At 53.0% G+C, this 25,137-nt stretch overlaps 1 protein-coding gene and 1 pseudogene across 2 annotated transcripts in view; both read left to right on the plus strand.

Moving 5' to 3' along the window:
* Window positions 1-8,171: 8,171 nt before the first annotated feature.
* The window catches only part of LOC123955614 (phospholysine phosphohistidine inorganic pyrophosphate phosphatase), a 119,854-nt gene continuing 102,888 nt past the window's right edge, over window positions 8,172-25,137 (plus strand). For both annotated transcript variants that reach the window (XM_046027835.1, XM_046027836.1), the window contains exon 1: window positions 8,172-8,352. In XM_046027835.1, the coding sequence (XP_045883791.1) occupies window positions 8,228-8,352 (125 nt within the window). In that variant the 5' untranslated portion in view covers window positions 8,172-8,227. The remainder of the gene's footprint in view (window positions 8,353-25,137) is intronic.
* LOC123955807 lies at window positions 19,276-19,383 on the plus strand (annotated as a pseudogene).

Raw genomic sequence — 25,137 nt, forward strand, 5'->3', positions numbered from 1 at the left:
TCCGGCTCTCTCCCCTGCGACACTGAGCTGGGGCTGCTTGATCTCAGAAGTAGTGCCTGAAAGAAGTCCTCTGCTAATTTTCACTCCGGAGCTGCTGGTTCTAGTGCTTTCTGAGGTCTGTCTATCCAACATTTCTTTTTTAAGATTTTATTTAAGTATTTGACAGACAGAGATCACAAGTAGGCAGAGAGGCAGGCAGAGAGAGAAGAGGAAGCAGGCTCCCCACTGAGCAGAGAGTCTGACACAGGGCTCGATCCCAGGACCCTGGGATCATGACCTGAGCCGAAGGCAGAGGCTTTAACCCACTGAGCCACCCAGGTGCCCCAACCACATTTTTTTTTTAAATTTATTCATTTTATTTATTTTTTCAGTGTAACAGTATTCATTCTTTTTGCACAACACCCAGTGCTCCATGCAAAACGTGCCCTCCCCATTACCCACCACCTGTTCCCCCAACCTCCCACCCCTGACCCTTCAAAACCCTCAGGTTGCCCCAACCTCCCACCCCTGACCCTTCAAAACCCTCAGGTTGTTTTTCAGAGTACATAGTCTCTTATGGTTCGCCTCCCCTCCCCAATGTCCATAGCCCGCTCCCCCTCTCCCAATCCCACCTCCCCCCAGCAACCCCCAGTTTGTTTTGTGAGATTAAGAGTCATTTATGGTTTGTCTCCCTCCCAATCCCATCTGGTTTCATTTATTCTTCTCCTATCCCCCTACCCCCCCATGTTGCTTCTCCATGTCCTCATATCAGGGAGATCATATGATAGTTGTCTTTCTCCGATTGACTTATTTCACTAAGCATGATACCCTCTAGTTCCATCCACGTCGTCGCAAATGGCATGATTTCATTTCTTTTGATGGCTGCATAGTATTCCATTGTGTATATATACCACATCTTCTTTATCCATTCATCTGTTGATGGACATCTAGGTTCTTTCCATAGTCTGGCTATTGTAGACATTGCTGCTATAAACATTCGGGTACACGTGCCCCTTCGGATCACTATGTTTGTATCTTTAGGGTAAATACCCAGTAGTGCAATTGCTGGGTCATAGGGTAGTTCTATTTTCAACATTTTGAGGAACCTCCATGCTGTTTTCCAGAGTGGCCCAACCACATTTTTTTTTAAATTCTATAAATCATCTTACAGCCTTCCCAATGCTTGTCATGTCCCCTCCCCTTTTGGAATTCAGTTAGCCAGGGGCCAGGAATGCCGATTGGTACAGCCTTTGTCATACTGTATGGGGTACAGACTGTCTGGTCCTTGGTCTTTTCTAACGTTTAAACCCACACTGGGGCACCTGGGTGGCTCAGTCAGTTGAGTGTCTGACTCTTGAATTAGGCTCGGGTCATGATCTCAGGGCCATGGGATCGAGCCCTGTGTCCAGCTCTGCGCTTAACAGAGAGTCTGCTTGAGATTCTCTCTCTCCCTCTGCCCCTGCCCCCACTCTCACTCTCTGAAATAAATAAGTCTTAAGAAAAAAAAAAAAAGATTGGGGACCCACGTGGCATTTGTCTCTGTGCCCATTAACACCCTGGCATTTGGCCAATTGAAGTTTCCAAGGGAATAAATGATGGCCCAATAGCATAAACCCTGAGTAAGAGGGATTGGAAACCCCATGCTGAAAGAGCTGGTACGGGCTCAGCTGAAGTAACAATACGATTCAGAAGTGTTCAGATATGCATATGGGTTCATAAAGGATCTTGCTTCCTTAGGGGAAATCCCATGCATTTGTGGAACAGCTTTGAAGCTTTTAAGCAGGCGGTGTATGCTGGGCAACCACGCCCTTCACAGAAGAAAACTGTCAGGGTAGAAGGGATGGGAGGAAGGAGATTACTTCGTCTCTCTCACCCAGCTTGGGGCGAACAGTGACTGCACTCCCCCAGTGAAGGCCACAGGTACCGGCCTCATGCGGCTGTAGGGAGAAGCCTCTGGCCTGGGGGGGTAAAGCTCCCACTGATAAGTAAAAGTTCTTTGCCGCTTTCCCTTATTCCTGCCCACACCTTTGGCTGTAATCTCTTCCGTACGAAGGACCTCATGTGAGTGTGCCGATGGTCCGATGCCAGGTCCTCGTAATTCAGCGTACTTATTTAGAACTGCTAACTCCCCACTCGTGTAACCAAGGAGCAGGCGGCTCCCTGGCGGAAGAGCATCATTGCTGCCCGGCCCGTCAGTCCCTCTACTGACCCCATCCACGCAGCGGCGCAGCAGCTGGAACGTGTTCCTCTACAAAGTGATCTCTTTCTAGGAAAAGAAAAAAAAAAAATCACAGGATCATAGAATACCAGAGCTTCCCTGTGCATGCGAGGTCATTCTAGAGTCTGGAATCTAGACTCTTGTTACTTGAAGCATGGTCTGGGAGCAGCAGCAGCAGCTGCCTCCCTGAGGGCTTGTTAGAAATGCAGAATCCCGGGGCGCCTGGGTGGCCTGGTGGGTTAAGCCTCTGACCTCAGCTCAGGTCATGACCTCAGGGTCCTGGGATCAAGACCCACATCGGGCTCTCTTGGGGAGCGGGGGAGCCTGCTTCCCCCCTCTCTCTCTCTGCATGCCTCTCTGCCTACTTGTGATCTCTCTCTGTCAAATAAATAAATAATCTTAAAAAAAAAAGAAATGCAGAGTCTCAGGCTACCCAGTTGACTCAGCTGAAAGACCACACAACTCTTGAACTTGGGGTTGTAAATTTGAGCCCCACATTGGGTGTAGAGATTACTTAAAAATAAAACCTAAAAGAAAAGGAAAAGAAATGCAGAATCTCTTTTCACCCCAGACCCCCTGAATCAGAATATAGATTTTAGTACGTTCCCCGATCGTAAAGTACGTTCACACGTATCGTAAAGTTTGAGAAATGTTGATCTCGATCTGGAGACCAGCAGCATTGCCTGGGAGCCTGTAAGAAATGCAGGTTCTCAGGCCCACCCCAGCCCTCCTGAACCAAAACTCGGTTTGAGTAAGCACTCCAGGTGATTTTAATGCACGTGGAAGTTTGAGAGGCACTTTTGGACTGATGGCTCCTAACTTTCTTTTCCACTATGACCCACCGCAGTCACACAGAAGACACCGTGGCCCACACAGACCTCACCTGGTCTGGTCTCACTTTCCAGGGCACACAAACTTTGATACGAAAGAGTGCTCCTATGGGGGACCGTAATTTTGCCTACACAGTGTCTCTTCCTTCTTTTTCTTATCCACTTGGACTACTTAAACAAAATGCAGCAGCTTGGTGGCTTCTCCACAACAGAAACCTAATGCTCCCAATTCCGGAGGCTGGGAGTTCAAGATCAGGGAACCAGCGCAAGTCGGTGTGGTCCAGCATCTTCCAGGTTGCAGACTGCCCAATTTCTTGCAGTGCTGTCACGGAGTGGAAGGATGAGCAATCTCCCTGGGTTGTTTTGTTTTTTGTTTTTGTTTTTGTTTTTAATGAGAGAGAGAGAGAATATGAGAGGGGAGAGGTCAGAGGGAGAAACAGACTCACTGCGGGGCAGGGAGTCTGATGCGGGACTCGATCCCACAACTCCAGGATCACGACCTGAGCTGAAGGCAGTTGCTTAACCAACTGAGCCACCCACTTTCAGCATATGAAGATTTTTGAGGACACAAACTTTTAGACCTTAGTGCTCTTGTAATAGTGCCCTGCTTTTTCCTGGGAGGCCCTCGCAAATTCCATGTGTGGTAAGACAGTGAATACCAGCTCTGGTAGGGCATCTGGGTCAGGCTGGATCGTCAGAGTACCATCTCCCTCTGAACACAGACATGAGGAATTTGGGGGCTCTGATACAAGAGGGCCAGAGTTCTTTCTGGAAGCGTCAGACCAAGTTGAGGAATAGGTTCCTCCCCATGTGGTTTACCTGGGACTCTGTTGGCCTGACACAGCTCTCTCTCCCAGCTGCCTGGAGAAATCCCAACCACATGGAGAGAGAAGGAAGTCAACCCACAGATAGGGCAGAGCCAAGAAATGGAGAGGACTCTCCACATGGGGAGGAACCTATTCCAGGCTCTGGAACACCACCATGCAAGCCTTGGAACCAGTCATGCCTGAAGCCATCAATTGCTGGACTATCTGGTTACGGGAGCCAAAGCACTCCCTGCAAAGTGAAGCCGCGTGAGATTGGGCTTCTGTTACTGGTGATGAAAGAGTCTTAGCCAAGCAAATCTAGAAGGATTATACGACGTCTGTAATCCAATAGAAGATTGAATGGATTCACATTGAAGTGGAAATTCAGACATGATTTATAGACTTATAATTGGAAATATAGTGGGCCTGAAGCTCCGCACACGAGAGGGTTAACTGAACTAGCTCTGGCCCCAAAGATATAAACAAGAATCTAGTGGATCAAGATTTGGGGGACACTTCGGTTTTCCTGGTGTAAGGGCAAGACTCAGCTGCCATGCGTCCTTGGTGCTTTTCCTTCCCCTTCTCCTTGCCCGAGATGCAGACACAATGTTTTAGGGATGCGGTAGGCACCTGGACATGTTTTAGGGATGCGGTAGGCGCCTGGAGGTCATGAATGTGAAGGCCTCACGTTAGTGACGCAAGAGCTGGAGATGGAAGTTCAATTATTTCCTGATGTCTCCGGAAGCTGTGCTACCTGTGCAGGCCTGCCTCCCTCTTGACTCCCTGATCTCAGGTTTGTCGAGTAACTATAGTTGGGTTTCTGATTCATGCAGCCAAATGCAACTCTGATTTATGTAATGTCTTCCACCTGTTATATCCAAGCAAAGGTCATGGACTTTTGGGCTAAGTCCAAGTCCGTTAATGGCTCACAATACCATGTTTCACCTTGGACCAATGTCATTCTTCAGATGAAGAACCTGAGTCCCTGGATTCACTTCCTATTGCTACTGTAACAAATTGCCACAAATGTAGCAGTTTAAAGCAACACAACTTTATTATCTTACAGTTCTGGAGGCAAGAAACCCTAAAATCAAGGTGTCGGGGGCTGAATTCCTTCTGGAGGCTTTGGAGGAGAATCCATTTCTTTTCCTTTTCCAGCTTCTAAAGGCTGCTTGCATTTCTTGGCTCACAGCCCCCTTCAAGTTCAAGGCCAGCTGTGCAGCATTTTTTTAAAATTTCTTTTCAGCATAACAGTGTTCAATGTTTTTGCACCACACCCAGTGCTCCATGCAACACGTGCCCTCACTAATACCCACCACCTTGTTCCCCCAACCTCCCACCTCCCGCCCCTTCTAGACCCTCAGGTTGTTTTTCAGAGTCCATAGTCTCTCATGGTTCACCTCCCCTTCCAATTTCCCTCAACTCCCTTCCCCTCTCCATCTCCCCATGTCCTCCATGTTCTTTGTTATGCTCCACAAATAAGTGAAACCATATGATACTTGACTCTCTCTGCTTGACTTATTTCACTCAGCATAATCTCTTCCAGTCCCGTCCATGTTGCTACAAAAGTTGGGTATTCATCCTTTCTGATGGAGGCATAATACTCCATCGTGTATATGGACCACATCTTCCTTATCCATTCGTCCGTTGAAGGGCATCTTGGTTCTTTCCACAGTTTGGCGCCCGTGGCCATTGCTGCTATACACATTGGGGTACAGATGGCCCTTCTTTTCACTACATCTGTATCTTTGGGGTAAATACCCAGCAGTGCAATTGCAGGGTCCTAGGGAAGCTCTATTTTTAATTTCTTGAGGAATCTCCACACTGTTCTCCAAAGTGGCTGCACTAACTTGCATTCCCACCAACAGTGTAAGAGGGTTCCCCTTTCTCCACATCCTCTCCAACACACGTTGTTTCCTGTCTTGCTAATTTTGGCCATTCTAACTGGTGTCAGGTGGTATCTCAATGTGGTTTTAATTTGAATCTCCCTGATGGCTAGTGAGGATGAACATTTTTTCTTGTGTTTGATATGTGCAGCATTTTTGAATCTCTCTCTTCTCTTCTTCCCTCCCTTCCTATCTCTTTCTCTTCGTCCCTCCCCCTTTCTCTCTCAGCTCTGTTTCTGTTGTCATGTCCCCTTCTCTGACCCTGACTCTCCTGTCTTCCTCTTTCCCTAGAAGGACTCTCATGATCACACTGAGACTATTTGGATCATCTAGGATAACTGCCCATGTCAAGATCCTCAGCTTAATTCCACTTGCAAAGTTACTTGTACCAGGTAAGGTAGTACATTCATGGGCTCCGGAGAGAAGGATGTGGACACCTAGGAGCATTGTTTTGTCTACCATAATCCTAGATATTGAAAGTGATTTTCCCAAAGTCATACATGGCCAATAGAAGAGGGAGAACCGTGGGTAGGCTCCCCACCACTGACAGAAATACCCTTGCTTCTCCTCCTTGGCTGGAAGCTGCAGGCCAGTCATTCTTCAAGGTCCATTTCAGGAACCATTGCTGCCCTCTGTGGTTAACAGAGCCCATCCTCTTGGCTAGGTCTATGTCGCTCATCAGCACTTGGCACACATTCAGTCAGCAGTCTTCAAAGTGTACGTCTTGTTTTCTGCAGTCTTGACTTAAGGCAAAGATCACACCCTAGACTTTCTGCATTCCTAGACCCCTGAGCCCACAGAGTAGACAGTTCAATACGTGTGTACAGAGCACGGCGTTCATGGCAGATTATCCAGATCGCCTCACTCAGCTCCCGACCACAGAATCTGGATGGCTAAAAACTGGATTTCCCAGAGTCCCTGGCAGTTTGGACTAGGTTCCACCAAGCTGGACATAGTGAAAGCAAGGTAAGTGGTAGCCACAGGTGGAGAGAATCCTTCAGGGGCACGGTGCTGGGTGGATTTGGTTTTTGGGGGCCTGTACTGTCAGGTCCCTGGTGACTTGGGAGCCAAGTACCGCCAGTGGAACAATGCAATTGGGCATTTCTCAGAGCTGCATGGTACTTGAGCTTGGTTCTCCAGTTCCCATGGACATCTGTTAGCTTCTTACTGCCTGGTGTAAACATAACCCTTTAGTTGGTGTGGTTTCTATTTTTGCAGCTAAGACCCATGGCTAATTTTTTTTTAAGGTCTAATATTCTTTTCTCCCTCAGTCAGATTGTAAATTCCCAAAGGGCAGGAACTACATTTTACATCCCTCCTATAAAATCAAGAGTACATAGTTCCCCAGTAAACTTAGCAACACAATATGCATAATTTATTGAACTGAGTTAAAATTCTAAGATTTTGACGAATTCTATATCCTGTCTGTGGCTGAAGAACCTAACATGGCCATTTAAAAAAAAAGATTTTATTTATTTGACAGAGATACAGCGAGAGAGGGAACACAAGCAGGGGGAGGGGGAGAGGGAGAGGGAGAAGCAGGATTCCCACCAAGCAGAGAGCCTGATGTGGGGCTTGATCCCAGAACGCTGGGATCATGACCTGAGCTGAAGGGAGATGCTTAATCACTGAAGCGCTCAGGTGCCCCTAAAATGACCATTCTTTTTTTTTTTTTTTAAGATTTTATTTATTTATTTGATAGACAAGTAGGCAGAGATAGAGAGAGGAGGAAGCAGGCTCCCCACCGAGCAGAGAGCCCGATGTGGGGCTCGATCCCAGAACCCTGGGATCACAACCCAAGCGGAAGGCAGAGGCTTTAACCCACTGAGCCACTCAGGCACCCCTAAAATGGCCATTCTAATATGGTCTTGTTTTGATGCCTTAAAGCTGTCAGGCTTGGAGGAATCTGATTTTTTTAAATGTCTTTCTTTCTTTTTTTAATTTAAAGATTCTTATTTATTTATTATTTGAGAGAGAGAGCTAGTGAGCAGGAGCACAAGTGTACATGGGGAGGGGCAGAGGGAGAGACACAAACAGGCCCCCGCTGAGCAGGAAGCCCCCAGGAGGGGCTCCAACCCAGGACCCCAGGGTCATGACCTGAGCCAAATGCAGATGCCTAACTGACTGAGCCACCCAGGGGCCCCTCAAGTTTCAACACTGGGGAAGGCCAGAGGGGCAGTCAAGAAAATCCCTTCTCCTATCAATTTCTATTTATTGCAAAAATGAGGTAACATTAAATGGATTGTAACAATTCGTCCACTGAGCTCTCCTGGGGAGATGGCTCCCATTTCGGGGGCGTGTGACCCGGGAACGGAGAGGCGGCACCCGGGGATCCCGGTTTTGCGCCCCTAGGATCCGGGTTTGCACCCGGCCCGCCCCGCTGGCCCCGCCCCGCCGGACTCCACAGCCCAGGACTACACTTCCCAGGCGCCCCTGCGCGGCGAGCCCGGCCGCAGTTCCCCGCCTGGGGCTGGGACGCGCGGAGCCTGAGTTGCCCGGCAGAACGCGATGGCCTCGTGGGGCAAGCGGCTGGCAGGCGTGCGCGGGGTGCTGCTCGACATCTCGGGCGTGCTGTTCGATGGCAGTGAGGACGGCGGCGTGCCGATCCCTGGCTCCGTGGAGGCTGTAGCGAGGTGAGTGCGTCCAGCCGGCCCGCGGTGGGCGCGAGGCTCGGCGTTCAGCCGGGTCCCACCGGCGGTTTCTGGCCGCTGCCGGGGGCGGGGCTGCAGCTCTGGACCCGCCCCTCGCCCTGGGACCGCCCCCCCCCCCCCCGCCCCGGCTGGACCCCACCGCCCCAACCCCCAACTTCCCTGTCCGACCCCGCAGCCCCTGAGTTCCTGCGGCGGCTGAGCGCTTGGGATAGGGCTGGGCGGAATTGCAATGTGCTGTAAGGGCACCGTCCACACGTGTTTGGAAGACTTAGTGACAAAAACGGAAAGAGCTTGCTTTATAGGGATTACATGTTGAAGTGATAATAATTTGATTAGGTTAAATAAGATATATTAGATTCCACCTGTTTTTTACTTTTGTAATGTAGTTACCAGAAAACTTAATGTATGTGCTGGCATCATTTGTTGGGGGGGAGGGGAGGAGGGGGGCATCTTGCCCACCAAATCTTGTGCACAGAGGACCACGCAAGGACCACGGTTGGCACCATTGTTCTCTCCGCTTTGTAATTGCCATTGGCACGACAGGCCAGTGCTGCCATGATTTTGATGGGTAGCCAGGAAGGGCTAATTGCCCAGGACTTGGCTTCCTAGACTCACTAGGGGGAGGACTCTGGGTTAGTGGCCTGAACTCACTAGGATTCAGTTTACCTACCTGTAGCTGGCCAGTGAGCCTCTTGGTCCTTCTCAGGGAGCCCACCCCACTGGACTGTACAGGAGCCAAACTGTCTGTTATGCCCGAGTTTTCACGTCTGAGACACCACCAAGGAGCCAACACCGATGCAATCACACGGGGTTTATTTGACAAGCTTAAGTTTGGGCCCAAGTATCCCGGGCACAGTGGAGTAGGGACTCGGTAGGTGGTGGGTGAGGACAAAGGGGATTAGGGATGATGTAAGTCGCCAAGGAATTTTTGGAAGCAAGGTCTCCAGGACTTTGAGGGGCTAGCTATTGTTGGGAGAAAGGTTATTCATTACCAGTAATAAAACCTTCTCAAGAGACCCTTTAGATGTATATCGGTGGGCCATATGCTTGTGAATGATTGCCGACACTATCTTGGAGGTTTAGAGATAAAGTTTCCTAAAATAGACTTACAGGACCCTGGTTGGACCTGTTGGAGTAGGGGGTGGGTCAGGCTAGGATTGTCCTTAGCAAAACCTCAAGGCAGTTGAGTCCCCAGGGGAGAGCCACTCTGTTTCAAGGGCTTGTCAGTAGGTGAGGAATTTTAATGATTTTCTTCTGCCCCTGTGTCCCACTTCACCGTCCCGGGTAGCAAAGTTGGAGGTGTTTGAGAGACCAGGAACTCAGAAAAGGGGGACATGGCCACAAGGAGAGCATGTGAAGGGCGGCCCAGTCCTAGGAGACTCCTGAAGCCCCAGGAGCCTCATTTCCTGAAGTCCAGGTTTAAGTTCTACCCTTTGCCTTAGTTCCTATTTACCCTAAGTCTTCAGATGAACTCTATCATAAACAAGAACATTATGTGTTGGCATCTTTTCGTTTTGTTAGTTCATTCATTTTTATTGCCAACTAGAATTGCATCATATCAGTACATATATGCGTTGGCATCTTATGAAACCAAGAACATTATGGGAATGCAGAGGGCATTGGCTGTGTTTTGGGGTTACGTGTACCTAGTATGGGGAAGCACGAGGCGACAGTTTCAGGGCCATGACTGAGGCAGACAAGTCTTCATGGGGCTCATGTCTGTAAGGGAAATGGACAGTAAACTTGGATGCAGAAAAGTGAACGTTAGATTGACTAAAAAAGGGATAGAGGGGAGGTTAGACATCTTTGAGGAGAGGGCATTGGACCCAACCAGAGGGTAGGAAGGGCCGTCTGGGCGAGGGGCGGAGGAAGTGCATTCCGGCTAGAGGGAACAGCAGCTGCAAAGGCCTAGCGGCAGAAGAGAGCTTGGCACATTCATGTTCAGGGAACCAAAGAGAGGGCGCATGGCTATAGCAGGGACCTGTCACAGAGAGGTGCCTGGATTTTATCCCAAGTGCCGTGGGAAGTCACTGAAAATTTCAGGCGGGAGTGTCATGTGATCCGATTTATGTTTTAAAGAACTTGAAATGTAAAAGGTGAGACTGTGTAAGTACCAAATGAAGACAGAGATTTCCTTTGAAATCTTGGAGTCGAGGACCTTTATAATTATGCCCCCGAATCTAGAAATCAACAGGAAAAAAAAAATCAACAGCCTAATAAAAAATGCACAAAAGATATAAACAGTTCACAAGGAAGAAAAAACAAATGACCCCTAAGCATAGGAAAGATGCCCAGCCTTACTTAGATAAGAGAAATGCAAATTGAAACTGTGCCAAGGTGCCGTTTTTCATCAGTATGAGAAAACTGGCAAAAATGCACAACTTTGAGGGGTGCCTGGGTGGCTCAGTCATTAAGCATCTGCCTTCTCAGGTGTTGATCCCAGGATCCTGGGGTCAAGTCCCTCATCAGACTCCCTGCTCAGCGGGAAGCCTGCTTCTCCCTCTCCCACTCCCCCTGCTCATGTTCCCTCTCTCGCTGTGTCTCTGTCTGTCAAATAAATAAATCTTTTTTAAAAAAAAAAAGCACAACTTTGAGCATACATTCTCTGGGTGAGTGTTTGTGGAAACAGACCCTGTCCTGCGTTGCTTGTGGAAGATCCGTTGGGCGTTCTCTCTCACCAGTCCCACTTCTGGAAATTGCCTTGCCTCGTGCATGAGAAAGGACCTCAGTGCAAGGTCATTCGTGAAAGTAAGTTTTGAAATAGGAAAACACTGGAAAGAGCTCAGATACCCACTCATAGGGGAGGATCATGGTCCATCCATCCATGCAAGGGAGTACCATGCAGCATGAAGGGAACGAGTGTGCCTGTCACATAGACGCGTTGTCAGGGAAGACAGCAAAACACAGAACCGGCTGTGGCTGTGTGGTGGCTGTCTTTCAGGTGGAAAAGGCAGAAATGCAGTGTTCCTGCTGCTGTGTTTGCTTAAGGAGGCTGGGGGAAGAGTTCGCTGTTTGAAGAGCTGGGGACAGACAACTGGGGAACGCTGGGTGGTTGCTTCTGCACCGTACGGCTTTGTGTGTTAACTTTTTTTAATGTTTTTTGAGCCGTGTGAGTTTATCTCCCATTTGAGATTTTGAATGGCAAGTACTCTGTCCATTATATGTCAGTAAAGCCGGAAAAAAGGTACCACCCCCCAACCCCCAATTTACAAGTATTTTAAGATCGCTCTAGTTGCAAAGTGGGGAATGTCCAGAAGCTCTCGTCAGGAGAGAAAGCAGGGGAAGCAGTTAGGAGACCACTGTATGGTCCAGAAAGAGATGGTGGGGTAAGGACCAGGGAGGTGGCGGGAAGGGAGTGAATGAAAGAGATGTTTTGGAAGTAGGGCCGAGAGGGCCTGCCGATGAGGGAGTGTTGTGGGGTCCGGGAGAAGAGGAGGTAAAGAACGGCTCCCAGTGTCGAACCAGAGCACCCGAAAGGATGGAGAGGGTAAGGAAGGGGGTGCAGGGCAGGTGCTCTGGGGGTTCGTGATGTACGCATGTCAAGTTCTTGGCCCAGTGCTAGGTGCAGGATAGACCCGGGACAGCACCGTATGCACACGTACATACACTTATTTCTTTAAGTTCTAGAATTTTTTATCGAGACAGAATTCACATACAGTCTTATATTAGTTTCGGGGGACAGCCTGTTGGTTCGGCAGTTCTGTACATTACTCGGAGCTCAGCACAGTATGAACGGAGCCGCCGGCAGTCACCAAACAACACTGTCACAGCATTGTTGACAATATTCCCTGTATTTCTGGACGGGTGAGGCTCCTCTCGGCTGCCTGTTCTGCGCTCAGTATCCGTGCTTGCCTCTCACTGTCTTGTGTGGTCCCCCTGACAGTCTGGGGTGGAGGGCGCTGTGCCTCCCCTTTACCACGGGAAGCCACTGCCGCTCGGGGCTTGCCAGGGTCTCAGCTGGGATGGCCCAAGGACCATGGGGACCCAAGTCTGCCTGACTGCCAGCTGTGCCCGAGCCATACTTGGAGTCCTTTGTGGGAGGAGCTGGTGTTGAGAAAGGTCAGCGGCTTCCTGCAGCCCATCCTGAGTAACGCAGCCCCCGCCGACACAGACCTGTCCGTGTCCAACAAATGCGTGTGCCCATCACAGGGCATGGCCGTAAGGAGGGGTCCCGGCCTGTTCACCTCTGTGGGTTCTGCACTGGCACCTTCCCACCCATCCCCAGGAGGGTTTTGTTCTGATTTACTGTAACTCAGGCTGATTTAAGTAGCTGGGTGTCTCTGGTAGCAGCTGTACCCTAGAAGTCAAACAGCTGTGTGACATCAATCTTAAAACACATCAGAAACAGTTTTGTGGCTGAGAGGGGGATTGCCTTCTCCAGAGCACGTGGGATTGTTTTCGGTGAGGGGACATAGCGCTCCTTATCCTGGGAGATTTTTATCATCGTGGTGCCCAGGGGCCTGGAGAGCTAATGGCCTCATCCCTCTGAAACCTCAGGGGCTCCCAGGCCACAAGACTAAGTCCCCATGCCTCCTCCTGGTCTGGTAGGGCCTTCTCAAGTGAGCTTGATGGCCCCTTGTCCGCTGCCTTGCCCACCTCATCCCGTTGCTGCCAGTTGCAAAGACTCCCGGGTAGGGTTTTCACTGATGAGCCTCTTTGTGGCCAAGCGCCCTCCGAGCCTGGGCCCGCCCACACCCCGGTGCGCTCTGGGTCTCTGGACATCCTTCCCTCTTGGGCTCTTCTGCTGGGCCTCCAGGGGCCCACTGATCACACCCAAGCCTTCCTTGTGGGTGGCCGTGGGCAGGCACAAAGCCCAGGGCCCAGACGCTCAGTGATAGTGAGTGTGGTGCTGGAAGGTTCCCCCTGCTTTTGGAGTTTTCCATGAGAATGTTTCACACAGGCCGCATGTCCCTGTTTTGTAGCACCTGAGCCAAGCGTGGACTCTCCCAGGAACTTTTTACGGAACAGGCCGGCTTGCCAAGGTGAAGGACGCTGTGCTCTCTGTGTTTGGCTGCTTTCTATAGTGTTTGTAGCCACCATAGAGGTTTCTTTACACCCTGCACTGGGTGGCCTCCTTGATATGCGAGGCTCACTTTGAGAGGCTCACTTTGATGTCCGAGGGGCTCAATGGAAGTCCCCGGGGTGAGAGCAGCTGCAGAGGGACAAGCACGATGGGGAGGAGACGAGGTTCTGGGGGACCGGTCACCCCACAGCAGCCCCCCAGCACCACAGGCTCCCAGCAGCACCATCATTTGAGGAATCACGAGGGGGTGGCTGACTGCTCTTCTTCCTAGACTTTTTGCAGTGACATGTTTGTCCCCAGGTTTTCTAAAAGGTTCCCACCGTTTGGGGACATGGAGCACACGCGGAGGGTAAACCCTGCTTTCCAGAACCATGTGGACCACAGTCATAGCGGTCACCAGCGATTGCGGGAGGCCTGTCGGGTCCCAGCTGGGTGCTTGACTGCACAGCTGCTTTCCCAGTCCGCCCCCCCCCCCCCTCCACGTAGGGATTTCGGGCCCCTTTTCAAAGGGACAGAGGCCCAGAGATTCGGCAACTGGCCCACGTGGAAAAGGTGGCTGAACCAGGTTAACCCCGGGGTTCCGGTGACTCCGAGGCCTCTGTGTCCCTCTCAGCACCTTGCTGCCTCTTGGTACAGGCGTTTGCTCCTTCATTCACTCCCACCCGGCAAGTGTTTACCGAGCACTTCTAAACCTTACGGTTTAGAAGACCCTCGGCTGGGAAGGAGGCAGAGGGACGTCCCAGCCCTCGTGAAGCTGAGGGTCCGGTTGGGAGAATCAGTGTAAAGGGCGCCTGGGAAGGCCCATATCCGATGCGGGGAGACCCTGCCGGCAGCAAGCCGGGGAGCTGGGGTGGGGAGTGTAGCCTCGCGGGTCCGCTGCGGTGTGCGCTGGGATCTGCAGACGTCATCGGGGCCAGCAGTGTCCCCGATGGAACCAAAGGCCCAGGCCTCAGAGGCCACGCCGGCTCCTTTCTGGGGCTGCTGGTGACAGTGCTGCCCAGCTCTCTTACCGCACTAGGATTTGTGGGCGGGTGTGGGTAATGGGACATCTGTAACCAGCCCGGGGTGCTCCCCGACGGGCCCTTTATTGGAGCCCATTCTTGGGCATTTGGGCTCTCCGAGGGGAGCCATTCAGAGGCAGGGCCGGGCCCAGCGGGGGCTGCAGGGGCTGGCCCCGGGGCTGGCCGGCACAAAGGAGCGCCCCGGAGGCATCTGCATGCGAAAGGCAGGTGGGCATTTACTGCATCCTGTCTCCGGCCACTAAAGCACAGCTGCTCGGCCCAGCCCTTTTGTGGCCGGCGGAAGGGAGCAGGCCGGAGCCCAGGGCCACTTCATAAAGCAATTCCCACCCAGGGCCGCCAGACCCACAACCCATCCTTCCAGGCGGGGCCTCTCAAGCCCCAGGGTGTCCTGGAAGCCCTGGGACCCTGTTGACACCGAGGCCCCTCCCAGCAGGTTTTTGAGGCGACGGACGGGGCCGGGGGCACCTTGTCCGAAGTCGCCAGCCTGCAGACCTGAGGACCGGACCAATCCCTCCGTCCCTCCCTGCCTCAATCCCGGGCTGCCGGGGCTGAGCATCTGGGCCTAGGAGTGGCGATTCTGAGCGCTTCTAGGGACCGAGGGACAGCTGGGGCCTCACCTGTGGGGCCTCGTCCCATCACCTGCCAGAGGAGGCCCTTTGGGGATATTGGAGGGGGGCGCGGCTGCTTGTTTGAGCTTGTCAAGGCCGGCAGGGGCTTGCCTCACTCAGCCCCGATCTGGGACAAGGTGTGTTTTGACGGGATCACTCTGCCACGTACCTGCTGCCATTTGGGAGTGGGGGGGACTCCTCCTTGTAAACAGTCCTGACTAGGGCATGAAGGTGCAGAGTAGAGTCCAGACCCTTCTGTCACCAGGCCTGGCCCACGCAGTCCCCCAGGGTGACGGGGTGGGAACAACCACACCCCTTCGTCTCCATTCCCCCCAAATCACGGAGGACTGGAAGGCCCTGTGCCTCCCTTTCCTGACATGGCATCCCCCTCGGCCCCTGCTCCACACACACACCCCTGCCTCCTCCGCCCTGGTGCTCGCAGGTCACTGGGGGCTGAGTCCCTGCAGATCCCGAGCCAGAACTTCCCAATCTTCCGTAGCCTCAGAGCATTTATTCCCCAAAGAAATCCGCGGTAGGAACTTCCCCCCTGCACCCCCCGCCATTAAAAAAAATAAATAAGAGAACAGTGTTTGACAAATGTATATTTTCTCTCTTCAAATCTATAGTTGATGATGAAGCCGCAGTGAAAATGATCGAAGTATTTTGATGAATAACAATATTCAAGTCAGGGCCAATGGACAGCCCAACAGTTGATTTTATTTTATTTATTCATTTCAAAGATTTTATTTATTTATTTGACACAGAAAGCAAGCAGGAGAGGGAGAGCAAGCAAAGGAAGGGAGTGGCAGGGAGGACGGGGAGCAGACTCCCCGCTGAGCAGGGACGGGGATCATGACCTGAGCCCAAGGCAGAGGCTTAATTGACTCAGGCGCCACCCAGGTGCCCCAGTTTATTTTTTAAAGATTTTATTTATTTATGTGTGAGAGAGAGAGGACAAGCAGGGGGAGGAGCAGAGGGAGAAGGAGAAGCAAGTTCCCCACGGAGCAGCACACCTGGTGTGGGTCTTGATCCCACGACCTTGGGACCATGACCTGAGCCCAAGTCAGACACATAACTGACTGAGCCAGGCAGGCGCCCCGAAAGCGCCCCAGTTCGTCTGTTCATGCCTCTGTGGGAGTGGCTGGGAAACAAGGGGCACGTCTATCAGGACAAATGGAGGAAATAGATTGCAGTTCACCCAGACCATGATTCTGCCGCTGTTTGATGTTGACATTAGTTTATGTCACGTAAATGTTGTATGTGGTCAGTAAAAGATGTTCTAGAATAATGTGTATGAAATGCCATTTTTGTCCAGATAGATAAAGGAGGCCCGACGATCCGCACAGATCGGAGGGAGAGCAGTAGAGTCGTGCACCTGACCCACACGGAGGGAAACTGAGGCATGTTGGATGGGGGCGTGAGGCCGCACGGGACAAGAGCTGTTTCTCGGGGTCCCATCTCAGCCCAGGTGGTCAGGGTCACCATATGGAAATCCAGGGCCGCCCGGCTGGTGGTTCTGGAACAGAGTTAATGGTTTACCCCAACAGTGCTGCCTCTGGTAGGAAGCCCCTGAGATTAGGAGGGCATTGTGGCTTGGGTTACTCAGGAGGCCTACAAAAGGAGTCGTGAACACCGCCCCCCGCCCCGTGTTGCCCCTAGCGCCCCAAGGATGTACGGAGAAGCCACATTGGCAAACCCAGCCTCAGCCCTGCCTGTAGTGGTGTGAAGGGCAATTTCCCGTGACCCTGGGGCCGACAGGATGTGTAGAGGAGGAAACAGAGACTCAGAGAGCCCGGCTTGAGGGTGCCTCACTGAGAGGGAGAGTGGGGGCCGGAGTGCTCCCCAGCGGGTGCCACTTCCTGCCTGTCACCTAAAGGAACGGAGGTGTCGGCTCTTGTAGGCGAGGGCCTGGATTTTGAGTCCCAACTCTGTCCCGTGATTGTGATGGAACCTTGGGCAGGTTTCATAGCCTTTTTGTGCCTCAGTTTCCCGTGTGCATCACCGGGATAAGTCAAGTAGGATATTTTCTCTTTTTTTTTTTTTTTTAAGATTTTTTATTTATTTATTTGACAGAGAGAGATCACAGGTAGATAGAGAGGCAGGCAGAGAGAGAGAGAGAGGGAAGCAGGCTCCCTGCCGAGCAGAGAGCCCAATGTGGGACTCGATCCCAGGACCTGAGATCATGACCTGAGCCGAAGGCAGCGGCTTAACCCACTGAGCCACCCAGGCGCCCCAGGATATTTTCTCTTAAACCACCATTTTATTTATGCTGCCTCTGGGAGCTAATTTCTGTGGCTTGAACGGTCAGATGATGGGGAAGAGGTGGTTCTTTTGCAAATACAAAAAGTCTTTCTGTTGTCGAACTTGGTGCTGATTCCACCCAGATCACTCAGCGGTGCCCAGGTTGTATTGCTCCCGTTTGTATACGTTTTCATGAGGCCGGTTCGTAATAGAGGGTTCTCTTCTGTGCTCTGGTCCTGGGTGAGGCACCCAGCCCCTCTGAACCCTAGGTCCTCATCTATAAATGCGGACAGAGACCCGTCTCCCAGATTGTCTTGAGAAGTCACTGTGAGCCTGTGGGTAGTGCCCTGGGCGACTGGGGGAGGCCCTGGGAGCTGTCGCGGCTATTGTTGGGTTCCCTTTGTCCCGGGTGCCCCAGGATGTTTGCCCCAGCCTCCCTTCGCTGGATTGAATGTTGCTCTCTTTTCTTAGTGGTGCTCTCTGGGCTCCCCACCTCCGGGCCCCAGTTCATGGGGCATGTGACTTCCTGTCAGACGGCCTGCCTCCAAGGCCCAGATGTCCCCAGCCCCGGCTTGCCAGACACATAAATTTTGTGGTTGGTACCGTTAGTCTACACTGGCATTTTCTGAGTCCTTGCAGCATGCTGGGTGCTTCTGATATGGTTCGTAAGTATCACCTTTGCAACAGCCCTGTCCTGCTGCTAGTGTCCCGTTTTACAGATTTGCAAACCGAGGTCGGAGAGTCAGGTCAGAAGCCTCAGCCACACAATCAGAGGTGGTGGAGGTACGGTAGGCGTGTCGCTTTCTGAGTCAGGCTGCCCCCTCCTGTCCCCTCGCCCTGGCTGTGCCTGGCCTCTGTCCCCTGCTGCTCCTCGCCCAGACCAGCCTGTGATGGCTGGTGACTGGCTCTTCAGGGCTGGAGAGTGGTCCGAAGAACCCACAGCACCTCAACACACGCCCTCAGGCACCTTGCATCCCTCTGCACCCGAGTCGCCCACTGTGAAATGAGCCGTTGGTGGAATCCTGTTGGACCTCTCCTCTGGTTTCTAGATTCCCTGCACTTGATTTTAAGTTGCGTTTATTAATAAATAGCACACCGATGTCTGTGGACTCAGCATTCCTTCCCCTTAGCTCTGAGCTCTGAGACTCAGGCAGGTGAGAGAGAACATGCTGGATGGTAGGTGAGGCCGTCACAGGCACCGGGAGGAAGTACCTCGTGTTTCTTAAGGGTCCTGGCTTTGGAGCCTGCCCAGTGCCTATCTGACCTCGTCCCTATTCCCTGAGGTCACTGGCCAGCTGGTCCGACTGAGAGGCCCAGCCAGGGCCTGAGCATGTTCGTCACCTTGTCCCTTGTTCCTTCTCTCCTTTCTCTCCAGACTTCGGACTCTGTGTCTTGCCTGGGCTCTGAAGACACAGTGATGTGCATTGCTGCCCACAGAATGTCAGATGGAGAACGGGGAGGGACCCTGAGGTGGGGGAGCAGCGGGCTGTCAGCCCAGCAGAAAGCTCTGCTGGGTTAGTGGAGGGAAGGGGGAGGTGCGGTGGGCCCAGCTCGAGCTACTGGCAGAAGCTGTTACTGGTGCTCCTTGGCGTTCCTGGTCTGATGGTGACACCAGCATGTGGGACGGCTCATGGCATGCCCAGTCCTGGAGAGAGCAGAAGACCAGGCACTGGGGTTACCCCCTATCATGGCCAGGACTCTGGGACCCCAGGAGTCTGACCTTTGGATGCCTGGCATTCGCAGTTGCAAGTGCAGGACCCCAGCTGGGGAGCCGGACCCTGTTCTCATGGGAGCAAGATCCCTTCTGCTGCTGCTCCAGCCGCAGGGTGGCTCCCTGACCCCAGCTGATGCCTGTCACCGGGCTGCGGGGACCTCGGCTGGGTCCCTCCCTGAGTCAATAGGGCGCCTGTTGGTATGCGCCTGCTCCGCTCGTGGGCTCCTGTTTGACCCTCTATTTCTAAAAAAATGGGGTCCTTAGAGCAAATAAGTATTTGGCAGGATTCACTTCTTAATTGCTTCTTGGCTTTTCGGCTAAGATCAAGTGTAGTATCTGTTCTTATCAGTTTAGTATCTGCTACGCCCTCTATCAGAGTTGCGTTTTCAAGCTCGGTGGCTTTCCAGGAGAGACGGTGGCTGGCATAGCCACACAGCCCGGCTGAGGGTCACGTCCGGGGTTGCGTCTGGGTGCCGTTAGGGTGGCTGAGACTGATGCTCGCCAAGGGCCTTGGCCAGGCGCTGCCGCCCGCGTTCCGGTTCACGACAGCCCGCTGAGGTGTCATGAATGTCCTTTCATTTATCTGCTGCTTTTCCCCTTATAGTAGTCAAAGGGACCCCTGCTCCGCCAGGGAACATCTTGAGTTGTGGCACCAGGGGCAGAGCAGGCTGAGACAGGAATGGGGGGACTCCCTCTCCTCACCCTTTACTTCCCCGCTCCTCCCGCTGTGTTTCTCCTGTGTCCTGGTGGATGTTCTCGGCTGGCATGGAGTGAGCCCTCACGGTGTGCCAGGCCCACGCAGGCACATTGCGGGTCTCGCTGGAGCCTCACAGAATGAGACAGGACAGGTGCTGTGATCATCCCCATTTTACAGATGAGGAGACTGAGGCACAGCGAGAAGGGAGCGCTCGCTGAAGGTCCCAGAGCTGTTAGGTGGCAGAGCTGGTACCCCGTCCACAGTCATCAGACTTCGAAGTGCCTCCTTGTCCCCCCCGGCCCCCTGGCCTGCTGCCTGGAGCAGAGCATCTTCGGACGTGGCTGTCCCAGCCGGTCCGTAGCCTGCGCGAAGGAGTGACTCGCTCCAGCACCTTGTGCGTAGGCTCAGCCTCTCGTTCACCCGTCTGGATGCATCTGGCTCCCTTAGCTTTCTCCTCTGGAATCCTCTAGAAACCTTGCACTGGACGAATTAGACGCAGTAGGGAGGCGATATTGCCCATGGACAGGATTAGCTTCGAGCATGGGGTTTCTTCCTGAAGTTCTCTGGATGCAAGGGCAGTGTTGTTGCTTTGTGATGCGTGGGCCCATCAGATCTGGAATTCAGCTTAGTTAGGGAATTCCCATAGAAGGGCATTGCCACACTCCCAGGGCGGTGAAAGCCGAGGTGAAGATGGGCTCTGCCTGGGCAGACCGGGGATGGGGGCCCTGGGGGGGCTTCCTGGAGGAGGGGAAACATAACCCGGTCCTTGAAAGATGACAGAGATTGGGTTGTAGAGGAGCGTACAGCAGTCTCTGGGTGACTTGAGCCCCTGTAGGTCACACGAAGGTGACAGCTTCCCAAGAGCTGGTGGGGGAGTAGGGTGGGGTGGGGAATGGAGTGAGGAGGGACGATGGGCCTGGTTGGGAGGGCCTGGTCCGGGGCAGCCTTCTTGCCCCCTGGTGGCCTCCCCTCCTAGCCCCTCTGGCGAGCCGGAGAGGGCAGCAGGCTGTGGAGCTGTGCCAAGGTCGGTCAGGATGTCCAGTAATCGCCCCAGCGCTCTACCTGCCACGGAGCCGTAATGAGAGGGTTTCCATTATTTTCGGGTGAGCGCCCCTGGCAGATGCCGACAGCCAGCAGCTGTGTGAGGTCCGAGGTGATTTGCAGGGGACCAGTTCGTGTGACGCACAGTAATTGCACCAGGCGGGTTTGTCCTGTCCTGACGGGATGAGGTAAAGGTCAGTTCAAAGATCCGGCGTGGCCGCAGGACGTGGGGGCAAATCCCACTCTCGTGGGACTTCTGGAGAGGGGCAGCAGACTGAAGTGGTGGCCAAGGTCTCAGAGGGACGATCTGGTCTGCTCCCCACCCTGGGATGCCAGGGCCCTGCGGGAGGACACGTGTTCAAGGCATTCTTGGGAGAAGAGGAGAGAAGCAGACTTCCCACTGAGCAGGGAGCTGGATGGGCTTGGTCCTAGGACCCTGAGATCGGGATCTGAGCCAAAGGCAGATGCTTAATTGACTGAACCACCCAGGCGCCCCTGCTGGTGGTCTTCTAAGGACAGTAATCCCTGTCCTCTCACAGCCCCACCCTGCGACCTCACTGAGCCCTCCTTTCCTCCTCAGGGCTTTAACACAGGGATCTGCCAGGCGGGGGTGGGGGTGTGGGGGGGTGTGGGGTGTGTGTGTGTATGTGTGTGTGTGTGTGTGTAAAATGCAGCTCGGTCCACAGCAGTGGCCGTTCAGGGCCTTCCCTTCAGTGCTGACCCCTCACCTCGCACTCTCTCTCCCCCGTGCCCACTCACGTGTGCCCCGCATGCACCTGGACCTGGGTCTTGCCGGGGGCACAGTACTTCCCTTACTGGAAACACACAGGTCTGCACACGCCAGGGCGTAGCTGCCCCCACAGGGCCGGTTCATAGCCTGCGGGCTCTGCCGCTTACCAGCGGTGCGACTTTATCCGTCTCTGACCCTCAGAGCCTCCGTTTTGGCATCTCTAGAATGGGGACAGTGCTGCTGGTCTCTGGGCTCATTGCTCAGGCAGCTCGTGCTCGGTGCTGATCGTGCACCGGGCACTGGCCCGGGGACACGTGTAAGCATGTGGTTCTGGACCAGATCAGGTCACAGACACCGAGTCCGGAGGCAGGACTTAATGTGATGTTGTAGTCACTCTTTACTCCGCTAACAAACCATGCTTTTATTATTTTCAGTGACTATGAGAAAGAGAGGGGACCTGGGACTCATCCCAAATGGTCAGAAAGGGGGTGCCATCAGTTGGGGGGGCATGGATGAACAGACCCACAGGGAGGGGACTCCCCACACGTTTTGCACTAGATGTTTTTCAAGGACTGATTTGGTCCTAAAACGAGTACTTTGATTTTAAAGCACATGTCTTCTGAACTTCGGTGGTTATTTCAAAGGAGACCCGTGGCTGAAGTGTCCCGAAGTGAGCTGTGTTATTTACGCGTTTGTCGTCGGCGTCTGAAGTCGCGCTCTGAATAGCAGATGCGCGGCACTTTCATCTCACTGTCACACCGGTTGCTCACTGTTCTGAGAAGGTCACATCATAATCCATCAGCAGTAATTAGTCCCCCGACACCCCTGCACTTCTTCGCTCAACCGCTCCATTAATTTGGGTGCGAATCACACATTCCCGGGGCCAATCCGTGAAGATCTGTCTGTGTTGCACAAGGCGAGGCTATTAGTTACAATATATTAACTGCCTAATTTAAAAATACAAAAGCTGTCTTTATGAAGGGCAATTAACCACTAAGCGTAATTGATCATTCATAACTCTCTGATTAGGAAAGACAAATATTAAGAAAGGACTGAACCACCTGGGCTGTTGATTAAGACACGGTTAGCCTCAAGGTGTGTGTTCACTCTGTTGTTGGTCAGTCTACAGATTTCTTTTCAGGTGGCACTTGTCAGCTCCAGGGCTCGGAGTGTTGTCACAACGAGGGAGCACCTGCCTGTGTCCAACGGGGCTTGGAAGGGGGCTCCAGGGACACCCTTGGGGACAGCAGTAGGTGTGGTCGGTGTGGTTCTAAGGAAGGGTCCCTCTCACCGGCTGTCATTTGGATTCTCCGTCACTCGGTCATTCAGCAAATGGGAGCCTGCCGTGTACCAGCCCGGTGGGAAGCAGGGATGCTGAGGAGAATGGACCAGATGTCACTGCTGACCTCATGGAGCACATAGGTCTGGGAGAGAAACGATAAACAAAGATATAACTCAGGCACTTGGAGACATTGGTTAACATTACAAAGAAAGAAAAATACAGCCAGAGCTAGGATAAGGACAGCGTGACACAGGGTGGAGAGGGGGACATGGGACAGACCTGCCACCTTTTCCCAGTTCTGTTATCACTAAGGAGCATTGAATTTGGAGCTCCCTCCAACCCAGGACGGAATTAGATTGCCCGAGGCATCCCTCCCCACTCAGTGACCCTCCTCTTCAGCCTCATTTTCTGGCCCAGCTTCCATACACCCAAGGCTGCTCGAAGATTCTGAACCCAACCAGGGCCTACCCTGCACCTGTTTCTCCCTCTGCTCCACCCACCCTACCCTGGCCGCCTTATCAGTTCTGCAAGATTCGAGTTGGATCTGCCTCTTCTGAGAAGCCTTTTCTGAGACCCCATCCTGGCAGGAGACCTTTCCCACCTTTGGCTTTGTAGGGTGGCAACGGTGTGTGCTTCCTGTTTCCGACTCCATATCGCTTCCAGGATCCGTGTTGGGATCAAGCAGGAATTAGCCCATGTCCCTAGTGTCTCAGAGCCAGGAAGAGGAATAGAAAGTTCCTGACCTTCCGAGACTCAGTGTCCAGACTCATAAAGCAGGATAGAAAGCAAGTCACCGCCAGGGTTGAGACAGAGTTGCATTTTTACCAGGAGTCTCCCTTATTTGGCCAAACAGAGGTTGGTGTCAAGTCCATAGTTCTGAGTAACGGGGTCTATTCTGTGTGTTGCCTCTGCACGTGAGCACAAAATTGGAACACGTATCTCTCATACAGGGTATTTATTGATAAATACTAAATGATAAATTATGCACTGAACACTGGATCAGATATCTTATTTATATTATAAAAATTTAAAACTTGAAAGGATGGCTGAAAAGTCAAGATGTCTTCTGCACGTTTGGAGACCGCTGGCATGGCCGCATCAGAGACCTTTTACAAACAGTGCGAGGTGACGGTTAGTGCCCTCGGTTAGTTTTTCTAGGGTTTCCCAGACCTCCTGACTTGTAGCCTGGTGTCTGTTCCGTGATGCCGCGCTGTGGCTCTGTGCAGATGCTGAGTAGGACTGCCGTCTTGCCCTGGCTTGTCTAGGGAGGGCTGTGTGTTCCGGGCCCATGGGGACATCTGCCATCAGAATGGGCTCAGCTGTGCCAGCCCCTTTTCCTGCGCAGCCTGAGTCCACTCTTCCCTCTGTTGGAGGCTGTTTCTTTGCCTCCTGGCCCCCATCTGCCTCTTCATCCTGTTCCAGTCCTTCAAAGCACCTCCCTGTGGCTCCAGGCGGAGTCTGCCTGTGGTCAAGGTTACAGTTCTGTGCACTGGCCCCCAGCCAGGCACTTAGTGGATGCTCCATAAGTGTTGCGGAGGGTTGGGTATTATTGTATTTGGGACCTCTTTTGGCATCTGCTTGTGGCTTTGCATTCTGAGAATCTGGCCAAGTGCAGCCAGGCTGCAGCCGGGGTCCTTCCTGCGAGTTCAGGAGAGAAGAAATGTGGGCGCGGCTGGCCTGCCACAGCATCTCGGGGTCTTGTTATGTTAACCCTGGGCTCGCAGAGGCTCCTTGGGTCCTGTCCGTCCATCCCAGGATCGTTCATATACCTGATGACCGTCTGGTAAACTTTTCTTCGGCGACAGCAATGAGAAGACACACGCGAGCTTGGTGTCTCAGCCTTTGTTCTTTAGGGGAAATATGCATGCGGAGGTAATTAGGCACACTAACCCACATGCACAGTGGAATGGTCCAGAGAAACTGCCGCGGATGTTCACGGGAGATCTCTAACCAGGCCGAGTGGGATGGAGTGATGGAGGGGAGATGTCCGGTACATCTTGGGAGGCGGGAGAATTGGCACATGTAGAGAGGCGCCATGTCCCAGGCAGGAGTGGAGATGTATCCCAGGAGAAGGAACAGCGATGTGTCCCAGGCGGAGCGTGGGGGTATGTCGTAGGTGGAAGGAGTGAAGGAGATGTGTCCCAGCTGAAGGCTGAAGTTGTGTGTCAGAGGAAGAGGTGGGGGGTGTCTCAGGCAGAGAGTGGGGACAGAGATATGTCCCAGGTGGGGGTGGCCCAGGCGGAGGGAGTGGGGACATGTCCCCAGCAACAGGCTCAGTGCGGATGGAAAGGAGGGTTGTGGGCAGGGTTGGGGTCCCCTGGAAAGGGTCAGCTCCAGCTCAGCAGCTCCCATCCAGACCCTGGGGTCAGCCGAAGCTGGCCTCAGGGAGCCACAGTGGTCTGGCCCACG

Source organism: Meles meles, chromosome 13 (assembly GCF_922984935.1).
Source record: "Meles meles chromosome 13, mMelMel3.1 paternal haplotype, whole genome shotgun sequence".
Taxonomy (NCBI): domain Eukaryota; kingdom Metazoa; phylum Chordata; class Mammalia; order Carnivora; family Mustelidae; genus Meles; species Meles meles.